The sequence below is a fragment of the Arachis ipaensis genome, chromosome B09, assembly GCF_000816755.2.
Source record: "Arachis ipaensis cultivar K30076 chromosome B09, Araip1.1, whole genome shotgun sequence".
Lineage (NCBI taxonomy): Eukaryota > Viridiplantae > Streptophyta > Magnoliopsida > Fabales > Fabaceae > Arachis > Arachis ipaensis.
This window is the reverse complement of record NC_029793.2, coordinates 3504326-3517513: the sequence shown is the minus strand read 5'-3', so window position 1 is coordinate 3517513 and position 13188 is coordinate 3504326. Positions and strand designations below refer to the sequence as shown.

At 34.7% G+C, this 13188-nt stretch overlaps 4 protein-coding genes across 4 annotated transcripts; 1 reads left to right on the top strand and 3 right to left on the bottom strand.

The window, feature by feature from the left end:
• On the top strand, positions 7-1165 carry LOC107617726 (transcription repressor OFP17-like). Its single transcript, XM_016319567.2, has one exon. The coding sequence runs from the start codon at positions 231-233 to the stop codon at positions 852-854; it is 624 nt and encodes a 207-aa protein (XP_016175053.1). The 5' UTR covers positions 7-230; the 3' UTR covers positions 855-1165.
• LOC110266314 (putative Peroxidase 48) lies at positions 1377-2074 on the bottom strand. Its single transcript, XM_021110700.1, has 2 exons — positions 2007-2074; positions 1377-1755 (listed from the first exon to the last, which is right to left on the bottom strand). Exons 1-2 carry the CDS (start codon positions 2072-2074, stop codon positions 1377-1379), a joined length of 447 nt encoding a protein of 148 aa, XP_020966359.1.
• On the bottom strand, positions 1909-3712 carry LOC107614855 (putative Peroxidase 48). Its single transcript, XM_021111347.1, has 3 exons — positions 3011-3712; positions 2440-2628; positions 1909-2274 (listed from the first exon to the last, which is right to left on the bottom strand). Exons 1-3 carry the CDS (start codon positions 3515-3517, stop codon positions 2104-2106), a joined length of 867 nt encoding a protein of 288 aa, XP_020967006.1. The 5' UTR covers positions 3518-3712; the 3' UTR covers positions 1909-2103.
• On the bottom strand, positions 4838-9796 carry LOC107619329 (kinesin-like protein KIN-13B). Its single transcript, XM_016321583.2, has 12 exons — positions 9467-9796; positions 9017-9217; positions 8459-8647; positions 8235-8336; positions 7852-7929; positions 7671-7752; positions 7059-7218; positions 6672-6980; positions 6161-6379; positions 5700-6045; positions 5558-5623; positions 4838-5282 (listed from the first exon to the last, which is right to left on the bottom strand). Exons 1-12 carry the CDS (start codon positions 9614-9616, stop codon positions 5103-5105), a joined length of 2082 nt encoding a protein of 693 aa, XP_016177069.1. The 5' UTR covers positions 9617-9796; the 3' UTR covers positions 4838-5102.

The following is a 13188-nucleotide window of genomic DNA, read 5'->3' as shown; positions in this document are numbered from 1 at the left end:
AACTTGAAACATAGATGGAAATAAAACCCTTTTAGAGTACATTTCTTTTGTCTTATGGTAACCATAAGAAACTAATTCCAATCTGCATTTATCTTTATATGTGAATAAGAATCAGGACAAAATTGGAGACTGTACAAGAACTAGAGCATATTTAAAACCATGCTTGCTTTTGAAGAAGACTGAAGAACTACTTGGAGAATCCTCTCCTCCTTCTCTCAATAAAATTACAAATGCTGCTAAGAGACACCATTCACAAAAGCAAGGTTTTATTCCGCAAAAGCCTTAGAAAATTCAGGTCTTTATTCCGTGGAGGGTACCAAAAACTACCAAGATCACTCTCCTTCAACACTTTACTTTGTGGAAGTGGCAATGCAAGAAGAACTCACACAACAAGTGACCAATTCTACAATGAGTTCTATGATCACTTGCAGTATGATCTCAGCAGAATGAAGAGGTTTTGCAGCAACAGCAACAACATAACAAATTCCAAGTCAAAAGAACCAGAAATTGAAGATATTGTGAGTTTTGCAAAGCAAAGTCCACAAAAGAGCTTTCATGAAGACATGCCAAAGGAGGAGAAGAAGAAGAAGAAGAAAAACAAAGGGAACTCATCACAAGTAAGAAATAAGGAGGATTCAACAAAGGGAGCTAATGTTTTACTTTTAGCACAGAAGATGAGAGAATTAGATATGGTTGATGAGGGTGATCTTGAGGATGTACTAGACATAGAAGAGGCACTACATTACTATTCTCGCCTTAAAAGCCCAGTCTATTTAGATATCGTGGACCAGTTTTTCATGGATATGCACTCAGACCTATCGTTTCCACAGCCCTCTGTTAGCATCAGAACCTGAAAGCAGAGACTTGGTTCAATCAGGTTGTAGATAAGATAATCATAATTCCCAAGGCATAGCAGGTTTCAGTGTATAGGAAAATGTTTTTATTTCACTATTTTGTGTCTCTTGTGTTGTGTCCTTTTTCCACATGTTGTATCATATATGATAAAACTGAAAATGAGTTTATGTGGTTCAGTTCCCACTTTTTAGAAATTTCTTCCTTTTCCCTGTGTTATTGCTCTTGTATGACATACATGATTTATGATAGCACATCATGAGTAGAATTGAATCATATGGATAAGAGAACCTCTTACCTTCTTGTTTGCCAATTTTCTTATTGTGCAAAATTTTATATCTTCAGTTTCTTTCTCAAAGATACTTGGATCATAATAGATTCTTGAATGCTGTGTACTAGTTTGATAGGAATGATAAGAAACAGAAACTAATTTTTAAAAGTTCTAGCTACTCTTCTGTTACAGTTGGCAACAAAATGTAATATGCATACAAGCACTTCATGAACACCTCATTCTTAGCAACATTTCATGCAACCTTTGAACAATTGAGCCGAATGTTACCCATAGGCGGTGTCAATATATGGAGATCTGAGAGTTTCATCATTGCAAGGGCGAAATGTTTATGGAACAAAGTAGAATCTAGAGCATATTCCTTGATCCAATAACGAGTTACTTCGCCTTCCAATAGTTGCTGATCAGCATACAAGATTCCTCTACCTTGCAATAGGTTGCGGTAGTACGTAATCCCAAAATCTGATTGAGGTTGTTCCAAGTCCATAGTAATTCCTGGCTCTTCTACTGAGGAAGAAGGGGAGCCATTGGGAAAAGTTGACTCAAAAGCTGTCGATGAAAGGGTGCGGTGGGAAGTATATCCTGATGCAGATGAGGGAGATGATGCACTGCATCTTGATTTCAATAGGTTCAGAAATTGCACAAAACCACCAAATAGCATCAAAAGCAGAAGCCAAAGACACATCCAAAACAATGGAATTTAAAAAAAAGGAAAATAGTAAGCACATTAAACCAGAAAGTACTAGGTTCTGTTAATTAATGGCAAGCTTATATTCATGCATTAATGTGATTTTGTTAGCAAATGATGCATTGATGCATGTCCTAAACAGTTAGGTTCTGAAATATACAATCATTGCCCTAAAACTTTAGGGAAGAAGGGTCATATATATCAGCTGCTTCAATATAATCAAACCTGAAGGTATTGTTACCCATTAATACGAAGAGAAGTGAAAAGAATGAGACTAACCTAGGAGAGTGACCATCTCCCTTTCATCAAATCCCTTTGCTTTGAAGGAATTAAGGGTGTGTGATAAATCAGAATAGGGCGAAGGAAGCTCATACGTTGCAATGTCAGCATAAGAGTTCGAACCATCTCTCCGGCCGGTATATAATGGATAGAAGGGGCCACCAGCCTGAAGTAAACACAGATCTAAATCAAGTTCTAGTGTGTATGAACATAGAAATGAATGGACAATGCTCTATGATTTCTATTAGATCTACAACATTAGATTATCACAGATTCAAAGTGTATCATGAAAATACAATGATGAAAGGAAGAGAAGAGAAAAACACATTACCAGAGCCACAGAGTCTCTAGCAGCTAGTACAAGAATATCGGCACAAGAAACAATTCTAGGGCAAGCTTCTTCAAGCTTGGATTTGATGGTTTCAATTACATCAAAACCTTTGAGGCTTCCATTGGGAGGTGCCTCTTTCTCTGAATCAATGTAATCATCATCATCTAACAAAACCGAAGCATCACATCCCTGAAACACAGTTGAGTTAGAAAGCAGCCAATAAACTCATCATAGATATATAACATCATAAGTACTCAATAATATGCAATAAAATTAAAGTAGAATCTCAATTTTTATGTAACTCTCCAAGAAACTATTGATTATCTAGCTATAGTTTAGTCCAGACACACCTCATAACTAGAGCATCTAAATAAACAAAACCCCAAATTACAATCAATGAAATTCAATAATCTTCACTTTCGAGAAAACATCTAAAATATGAACGCCAGGGCCAACTCAAGAAAAACAAAGAGTTTATCAAAATCACAGAAACTCAAAACCCTATGAAAAGAACCCCAATGTGTATATGCTTTCTTTTTCTTTATTTTGAAATTTTCCAACAAAGACGGACCTGAATGAAACAATCATGGAAAACAAGGCGAAGGATAGCTGGAATCAAATAGGGTTTGGTGCGGTGAATATGTTGCATGGTGGAGCGAACAATTCGTTCTGCTTTGGGGCACGAATTTCGGTAGTAATCATACTGAAGTGACTCACCACCACCATCATCATCGTCAGAAGAATCATTTTTGTCATCATCATCATTATCACCAGCGTCAAGAACACCAAATTCATCATCATCGTCGTCATCATCTTCACCAACACCACCATTGATCTTGACAGATAACGAGACAGGGTAATTGGAAAACGAGTCCAGAGGAACAGAACGAGAGTGCGAAGAAGAACAAGAAGAAGCAGAAGAGGAAGAAGAGGGGTTACAGAAAGAGGAGGTGGTTGTGGTTGTGATGCTTATTCTGCTGTTGCTGCTGTTGTTGTTGGTGTTGAAAGAGAGGAAGATGCAGAAGAGGAGAATGAAGAAGCTCATCTTCTTGAGCATCTTTGACATCAAAGTTGCCATCTTTTGCTCAATCGGTGCTCGCAAAACTTGTTCTTGTCAGTGAATTAGGGAAACAAAGTGAAGTGAAGTTGCATTCGTTCATTCATTCACATCAGAGTTGCAGAGTTCATTCACTGGAAGAAGAAGAAAATGGCGGGAAGAAAAGTTGGTTGGTTCTGTTGGGGTATCCAAGTATCACTAACTGTCGCGGTTTACAAATTTTACCTCTTTCTTTTTATTTATTTATTTTTTATTTTAAGTCCTACAGTGTCAATTTATTATTTAGTAATGATACAAGAAACAAGAAATTTGTATATTCTGACTATGAGATTACTCGCATAATCTTTTATTTATTTTGAAAGTAAAATGGAATCTACCGACTACCAAGGACTTTGGATGTTGCCACACAACACACCATACCCTTATGACACTTTGATTATATTTAATCTTCAAATTTACTATTTAAAATTTTGTTTAAATACATGAATTTAATTTGATGATCGTGTTATAGTATCTATAGATCAAAATAAAACTCATACTAAGTTAACTCAATTTTATAGGATAGAGTTGTTTACTTGGTTTGTACTTGTAGGTCGAGTCAATACAAAGGATCGACTAATCAGATTGGGCATCATTGAACCAAGTGATAACGTCTGCGTTATGTGTAGCAAAGAAATTAAATCTGTACAACATCTGTTTGTCACATGTGAGTATGCTTGGCAGGTGTGGTGCACATGGATTAGTCATGTGGGTTGTGTTTGGAGTATCCCAGGATCCATAAAAGAACATTTTGAGAGTTGGAGGATTATATCTTTAAGAAAAGACGTGCGAAAAACATGGTTAGTTGAATTCTTCTCAATTATATGGAATATCTGGCTATGTAGAAATGAACTTATCTTCCAGAATAAGACAACAAATATTGTAGACTGTGTGACTAGGTCGTTTTGTTGCTCTAGAAAGTGGTGCAAAGGTTAACTCGGGTTGTTGATAGCTATGCCGAAAATGACATAGGAGTTGCTAAATTTCATGTATTGTATCTTTGTATGCTTCACTACATNTTCAAATTTTCGTCCATGGCTTTTTAGATTTTAGTTTAGCAAACTACAATCCATTGGGAAATTTTGTTGTAGAAAAACAAGAAGAAAAAACATAACTAGCTGATGAATTCATGTATTTTCAATTTTTCATCGTAGCTATAGTAAAAATAAAAAGATAAATTCGTTATAAGTAATAAAACGTGTGTAAATCATTTTAATAATATTTCATCTACATTAAAAAAAATAATAGTCCATTTGGGAGGTGTCAATTCACTCAATTGAACAGAATAAGAGGACTACTCCATAAAAGAAACTCCATTGATTGATAAAACATCAAATCAAAGATTTATACATTGATATTGTGCCTTGAATAGCAGCACTAAAACCAATACAGCTCTATATGCTCAGAAACCAAAGAAAAGAAAAGTAAAAGAGACCCCACCTTATACTCCCCACGATAAGAGCTAAGGTAAAAATAATGAATAATCTAGCACGAATGCCGCATAAACATCCCACAATTTATCATTCCAGCCATAGCAACAATCGCCACAAGGAGTCTCAAATATGATTTAGTAACCATTAGATGAAACCAAAACATTATGCTCCTTCAAACGTTTTTGAAAATGTGCTAAACGGGTTTGCAACTGCAAGATACCAGCAGCTTTCTGTGTTAGAATGGCATTTAGCTTTGTAACATAATCATCCAGCTGATTCCCTGGTTGATCTGCTTCAACCAAGAGGTTCATTTCCTGCATAAATGGATGATGAATGAAAATCTCAATCAAGAAAAAAAAAAAAACTGCAATTTCCAACATGCCTTTCAGGGAAGCAGTGGCAAGGGCAGTTTTCAAAAATGCATATTCTTTGTTCTATGAACTCTTTTAGTTTTATTCTAGGATGAATAATACTGAAACCAGCCGAGGGCAGGATATGCAAGATGTTCAACAAACAGAAAATTTGTTGCATGTGTGTGCGCTGAAGTTTCAACTATTATGCTGAATACCAATAGGGTTAAATTCAATACCTCTCTAACAATATTCATGGTCTCCTCTACTTGTTTCCGGTGGGCGTTTACAAGATCTTCCTCCTCCTGAAGTTATGATAAAATGCTTTTATCTAGTTTTCTGTGTACAAGAATATACTCTGCAAGTAGTCAGTAGTTTTACCTTTAAGAGGGCATTCAAATCATCGTCTGAATGTACAGTTTTAGGTTCAACATTTGGGAGGTCCTTCCATTTGATCTGATTATTCTGCTTCTTCGATTTGTCTTCTGTCACACCATACGACGGCTCTATCTTTCCATATTTCTTTAATGATGGTTTCACCTCCTCATAGTACTCTTCGGGAGGGCTAAATTCATCCACATCATTATCTTCCAGCGATGCATCAACCACATGATCCTCATAGGCAGATGCAGGAAAAGAAGATACAGGAATTGTAATAGATTCCTTGAGGTTGAATGAAGATATAGTATCCTTCTTAGAATTGTGACCCTTTGATAGGCTTTTTACTCTGAAAGTTTTAACAGCAAAGAACAAGTTTCAATTTGTATCTATCAAACATTGTGCAGGATGTTGGTGGTTTGAAGGATGGGAATAACCAAGAAAAGAATTTATTCTTTTGTTACCTGTCAGCATATCTTAATGTATTGAGAGTATGTTCACATGAACCAGAGCTTGGTGATATGCATGATATCATAACAGTGCGGGAATTACCAACAAATGAATCCCTTAAAACTTCAGTCAATTTACTGCCTCTGAATGGGATGTGTCCCTGATCGTTATCGAGAGCTCTTATGCACTCCTTCAGGGCAAGTAAGCTTTTATTGATCTCAGCACCTTCTATTCTGTAACATATAATTTGGAACAGCCAAAATAAAGCCATTAAGGTCAAGACACAAGAGGGTCAAAATTGAGATGCAGTTACTAATATGATGTATTTCAATAGTTGAAATGTTATTTGTGCACAAAAAGCTAGACATCTCATATACATCCTAGTTAGAGATAGACACAATAGTTTGTTTTTCATTTTTCCCCCTCTTCTCAACTCTCACAATTACCACAAGTGTTTTCATGATATGTCTATACAAATAAGAGTTCTCTTTCAAAATATTCCACTTCAGGTTGCTTCCTACATACCTTGTTTGTTTGTCATTATCTGTGGTATCTGCTCCACGTTCACTTCCCGCAAGATCAATGAAGGAGAGCTTGCCAATAACAGCAACACGAGGAGGCTTCGACCCATTGCCATCAGTTGACCTCTTGATAGCAAGCTGAAGTATTGCATGTGACCTTGAAGATTCCTCATTTGCACCAGTGGTGCCAGTACTTCGTGTGGCATTTCCTTGGTCTATCAGTTCTTTGATCATCTCTACATCGGATACCTGGTACTCTTGCAAGCCAACAATGCAAACTTGTTGCTTACCATCCTCTCTCATGCACAGTTTTCTGCAGAAACATGCCATTAAACTTCAAGAATATAGATACTACAGTACAGATGCAAACAAGAAGGATCAAATAACTCACTTCCGATCATTAAGGAGATCAAAAAGCTTTCCACCATATATTTCAAAGAAACTAACAAACAACTGAAATCCCTGATTTTTGTATGTATGATGCATCAATCTCAAGATGTCCCTTGATGCTTTTAGAGGCAGTGGCTTCATTGTGTAAGTTTTCCCACTTCCTGGATTAGCAGAAAATGGTTTTTATAAGTTTACAAAGTACATAGCTAGCAGAAACATGCTCGCACCCAGCAATAGTGCAAGCCAACAAAGTCAATTTGGCATAAATAACAATGATGAAAGAATCACTGGTTTCCTTTACAGAATTCAAGCATTTTGCCTTAATACAGAACAAGTACAGGAACAATTTTAGGAACTTCGAACTACAAACAATTGTTTTGTAAAGAAGATGACCAACTATACTTGTGATTAAAGATGTGAATAATAGAGTTTCAGAACCATATATTATCACGATCAAAATGATATTCTTACAAAAATGAAAAAGAACAATTGTAAATTATTTCAGATGGATGCATGGTATGAAGTTCATTCTCAAATAGGCATAATCTGACTTGTCCTAATGCAGGCTGTCATGCTAATTGCAACAAGAACAGACGTAAGAAGCTGCTATCACCTGTTTGCCCATATGCAAAACAAGTTGCCTTAGTTCGTTGAAAAATTATTGGCACTATGGGCTCCACTGTTTCACGATATACCTAAGCCAATCAAAGGATTAAAAGCAAAAATTACACGAACTGGGTTATATGTTGTGAATTCATGCTTTTCAACTCAACATTTGATTGCATTATAGTTACCTCATCATTTGTAACCTCCTCGTTCAAGACAGCATCGAAAACAAATTCATGCTTCTCTACATACTGAGTTAGGTCGACCTATAAAGCATTTAGATTTTAAAAACATTATTAAAATATCATCCCATAAATTTGACATATGCACTGCCTTATGAAAAAACTAGGAAGGTGATTTTAATAAATAAGGTTTTTAGATATGTTGATTGTTGGGCATTGCTAAAACTAGACTTTGGAATACTACCTAGTAGAAGGCTTTGAAGAGTTGAAATAAAACATCAAGATAAAACAGATATTGTAGATTCTCTGCAGTGTTTTCGAATCCAAATATTCTAGATTCACAAATATACTTACTAAGAACCATGGATTCTATTGCCTATTACAATCACCTTAAGTTTAGTCTCATGCACTGTTAAAGAATTTGATATTGTCTCTATAATGTCTTCCTCATTCTTTGCTATTTCCTTCTTGTTAAGTGGTCTTTTGCGAACCTGCATTAAAGTATCAATATGTCCAAGTTAGAAAAAAAAATTAAAAAAATCTACACAAGCTTCAGTTCAAACTGGAACATCAAAGAGCATAATACATTGAGGCATAAGAAAGAAGTGTGTACCACAACTTTAATCTTTGCGACGGAGCTGGATTTCTCCTTATCAGTAGAAGAAACATTACTCATTAAGTTGTTGTCAGGTGCGCGACCTCTGCCACTCTGCTTACTAAACATGTAAGGCTCAGCATCATCAAACCCTCTACCAAGAGTAGGCTGATACAGGGTGGCATCGGATACATCAGAAGCTGGCATCTATCATCAAACAGAGAGACAAATCACAATCATAACATCTGAGCTACAATTTTCCGTTCTCAACTAACAGATAGAAAATGACATAGCATCAAATTAATCGTCTACAGAATTTAGTCACCAATATGGTTCATCAATCTTCAAAAAGCATATCAATTTGGTCATCATAAATATATTTAGACATTAACTTAATCCCAAATTGACAATTATTTTAGTTTATAATAACTTAGAGGACTGATTTGATTTCCTGCATATCTTTGGAGGATAAATTTTAGTATCTACCATGATAAAAAATGATTAACTACATTCCTCAAGAAAAGAAAAATGATAAGCTACCAAAATTTCAATCACATAAATGAAAAGCTAAGTAACCTCAGGAAGAAGCTCAGTATCAAATGAATGGATATCCAAGAGGCCTGGGCTGAAATCGGCCGGCGAAACTTCCTCGCCATACTTCTTCTTGGGCAGGGCGGAGGCCTCCGCGTCATAGTAATAATCACTTCCTCCGCTGAAGCTCCTTTGAACGCTGTTCCTATACATTCTGCTTCCTCCTCCACCATACAAATTATAATCCTGCCAATACATAATCCCACTCCAAAATCAAATAAACAAATAACTCATCACATCACAAATCAGTGAAATCTCAATAGCCAAAAATTCCAAGTTCCATCACAACATTATCACCACAAGATTCAGAGAATCAGATCATCACCACAACAAAAGCATTATGTAATTACCCAGTAATAAATAAATAAATAAATATCATTTCTGAAGTAATGGTTTAAAAAATTGAAAAAATCATTAAACAAAAGAGAGGGGAACCTGAAGAGGAGGAATGAAACTGGAAGAGGAGTGAATATTAGAGTGAGAGTGAAGCCAGCTGGTATTGGAGGAAGGTTCGAGAAGGTTTTCGGAGTAGTGACGGTGTTGGTGCACCGCCGAACCACCGGATCGCTGCCCTTGTCTGTTCATCTTAACCGATCGTAACAGAACAACAACAACAACAACAACAACAACAACAACAACAACAACAACAACAACAACAGGAATAACAAGAAGAAGGAGAAGGTGGAGAAACTTGGAGTGGACACTGTCACTGTTATGGAGTGAAACTCACGAAACGAAAAGAATGAAGGAGGCTTTTGAAATGAAAAAGTGTTAACGGGAAGGAGAATGGGCACGTGTTTTATGAAACGACGACGTATTATGTGGGTCCTTGTTTGGTTCATTTTTCATGGTTATTTGAAGTTAGCCTATCATCGAACACCGTCGCTCATGTGCGTGGGGACCAAACACCACTATTGCGCGCTTCGCTTGGCTCCCCGAGTTTTCAAAAATTCTGATGCCTTTTCCCCAGGTTTTTATTCTTTTTTTTTTATTCTTTTTATTTTACTTAAGTAAAATAAAAAGAATAAAAAAAAAAGAATAAAAACCTGGGGAAAAGGCATCAGAATTTAAATTTTACAAGATCAATTTGAAAAAAGTTGAAATATTTATTTTCACATTTTAGACATTCTCATGATAAAAAAGTTCTTAGGCATACAAAACAAAAAAAGTACGTGCATGTAATTTATAAATTTTTTTTTTTTACCAAAGATAGGAGACTTGAACTCGAAATCTCTTAATTGAGTATGAGAAGACTATGTCATTTGAGCTATTACTCATTGGTATGTAATTTATAAATTTGATCAACTTTTTATGTTACGGTGTATAAATATAATACAAGTATACAACCAACTTATTTATATATTTTTCTTTTTTGTACAAACTTATTTATATTTCTCTACCAAACAAAGAACTTATTTCTATATAATTATTTTTATATTTTCAATATCAAATTTATATGAAAAAGTACAGAAAGACAATGAACAATAAATATATTGGATATTTAATTCAATAGGTATGCAGATGATTATATTGATTATTTTTAATTGGATGATTTTTTTTATTCAATTTACTCATACATAATTAACAATTGTTGGATGTTCAATTCATTAGGTATACAGATAGTTATCCTAATGTTAAGATTTATGAAATAATTTGGAGGTGGAGTATGTTTTTATTTTATTGAATTAATTCTAAAACGTATTATTCACATTATTTTAAAAAATTATTGTCTACCTAACAAAATCAAATTTATATATGTTTGAAGGAAAAACGAATAAAATATATGCTTGCTAGTTGGTAGTGCTACTACTTTCATATTGGTCAAATGGTAATAAATTTGTTTCCTTTTTCAGTAATTCATAATAGAAGAGACGTTCAAAGGTTTTTAAAGAACAATCAATGTGTTTTGAAGTAAAAATAATAAAGAAAAGGAATAAATAACTATTTTGAATTATGAAAATTTTAGATGTTGACAAAATTATTTACAAAAAGAATTAAATTTATTTTGTATCTATAAAAAATAAGTATCGTCAACTAATTTTTAAAATTAGAACTGTGTCTCTGTAACTTTTTTTTTTAAATTTTCAAAACTTATTCCTAACATTTCTTCTATTATTTTTAGAGTAAATGTCCTTTCTGATCCTTGACTATTTGTCTTATGGACTTCTCACCTCCTAAGAAATCTAAAAATCCAAATCGGTCCATATCTATTTTGATAATGTACGTTCCAGTCCTTATCTACTTTGAGTAAATGTCATTTCCAGTCCCTAACCAGGGACTGGAACATACATATATCAAAGTAGATAGGAACCGATTTGGGTTTTTAAATTTTTTAGGTAGTGGAAAGTTCATCAGACAAATGGTTAGGGATCGGAAATGACATTTACTCTTATTTTTACCACTTTAAACCCACTAAGATCTACCATTCCCTCATTCCTTTTTGCCGCAAGTCTTGTTGTCGTCAGATCTACTCTTTTTCGCCTCCATCTCATTTCGTCGTCATTTGCTCCTTCTCATCGTCGACTGCTCGAGTGGCAAAAACAGAGAGCACAAGTAACGGGGAAGAAGACCAGAGGTGGACGCATGGTGGGCAAGGTCTTCTTTGCTGTCACACCCTCCTTTTTTTTATCTTTTTTATTTTTCTTTTTTTCTGACTTTTTTACCTGTGTGCGCGCTTGTTTTCCTTGTGTGTGCGCGCACTTGATTCTTGTGTGTATGTGTGTTGTGTTGATAGTGGTGTTAGTAGTGGTGGTGTGGCTCTACTTCTTTTTCTATCTCTCTACTTTTTGTGTGTGAGTATTGTGTTTATGATAGTATTAACGACGATGGTGGTGATAGTCTAACATTGGGGTGAAGGACACAGTGGACTGTGGTGAAAAAGAGAGAGATTTAGAAGATGTGAAAAATATAAAAGAACTCGCTATAATTAAAGGCCAATTATAATTAGGGTTCCATATTTTAGGATCGATTCTAGTTGTGATTTTGAAAGAATTTTCATAGTTTGATTTTAGTTTTGGATTAGGTTTGGGTTCTGATTTTAGAAAGAAGTTGAAGGTAGTAAAGTAGGGGTAATTCAAAAATTTTAAAATAATTTTAACAGAGTTAACTTCAATTTTAGTGATTGGTTATTTTTGTCAAACGATACTTATCTTTTATCTTTCATGGGTACAATAACTGAATTAACTATAATTTTAACGATACTAATATTGTACCAATGAAAGATGAGTATCGTTTATAAAAAATAATCGATCGTTAAAATTAGAGTTAACTCCGTTAAAATTGTTTTAAAATTCCTGAATTACTCCTATTCTATTACCTTCAACCTTTTTCCAAAATCAGAACCCAAACCTAACCAAAACTAAAATCAAACTATGAAAGTTCTTCCAAAATCACAACTAGAATCGATACTAAAATATGGGTTCCTAATTATAATTGACTTTTAATTATACTGAGTTCTCTTATCTCTCCCACACACTCTGAATCTTTCTCTTCTCCACTACACCCCATTACGTCCTTCACCCCATTATTAGAACATCACCACCATTGTCAATAGTCTAGGGTTGGCAATATATACCCTACCCACGGGTACCCAACCTAGATCAACCCGTTCGAATAGGGTTGTCTACCCTACCCGCTACGGGTAGAGTAGAATAGGGTGCAAATTTGTCTGTGGGTAGAATATGATACGGATTTAGAGTATACCCTACCCTACTCTACCCGCACCTTTAATATATTATATAATATATATGTAAAAGTTATGTATGTAGTGAAGAAAGTGAGTCTTATTCTCATAATTTTCTTCTTATAAAAACTTAAAATAATCACTAAACTAGTTGATGATCATATTATTTGTAATTTTATGTTGGATTTATTTAAAATTTTATTGTTTTTAATTTTAATTTGAACTTAGTTTTTTATTTTCTATTTTATTAATATGTATGAAAATTAGAATGGTTGAATTTTATATTTATTTGAATTTTTTTTTTGTTTCTGCGGGTAGGGTCGGGTAGAGTAGGGTTTAGAACTTTAGAATACGGGTAGGGTTAGGGTTGAGAGATTTTCAACCCGCAGGTAGGGTAGAATAGAGTTTTAAGAAAATTTTCAAACCACGAGTAGGGTTAGGGTAGAATCCAAACCTACCCTACCCTACCCATTAC

Excerpts from the sequence above, each read along its gene's own strand:
- LOC107617726 (XM_016319567.2), top strand. The coding sequence starts at position 231 with ATGCTGCTAAGAGACACCATTCACAAAAGCAAGGTTTTATTCCGCAAA.
- LOC110266314 (XM_021110700.1), bottom strand. The coding sequence starts at position 2,074 with ATGGGTAACAATACCTTCAGGTTTGATTATATTGAAGCAGCTGATATA. Across the intron at positions 1,756-2,006 it reads TATGACCCTTCTTCCCTAAA|ATGCAGTGCATCATCTCCCT; the intron begins GTTTTAGGGCAA and ends ATTGAAATCAAG.
- LOC107614855 (XM_021111347.1), bottom strand. The coding sequence starts at position 3,517 with ATGGCAACTTTGATGTCAAAGATGCTCAAGAAGATGAGCTTCTTCATT. Across the intron at positions 2,629-3,010 it reads TCCATGATTGTTTCATTCAG|GGATGTGATGCTTCGGTTTT; the intron begins GTCCGTCTTTGT and ends ACTGTGTTTCAG. Across the intron at positions 2,275-2,439 it reads CTAGAGACTCTGTGGCTCTG|GCTGGTGGCCCCTTCTATCC; the intron begins GTAATGTGTTTT and ends TGTTTACTTCAG.
- LOC107619329 (XM_016321583.2), bottom strand. The coding sequence starts at position 9,616 with ATGAACAGACAAGGGCAGCGATCCGGTGGTTCGGCGGTGCACCAACAC. Across the intron at positions 6,981-7,058 it reads GATCTCCTTAATGATCGGAA|AAAACTGTGCATGAGAGAGG; the intron begins GTGAGTTATTTG and ends ATGTTTCTGCAG. Across the intron at positions 6,046-6,160 it reads ACATTAAGATATGCTGACAG|AGTAAAAAGCCTATCAAAGG; the intron begins GTAACAAAAGAA and ends TAAAACTTTCAG.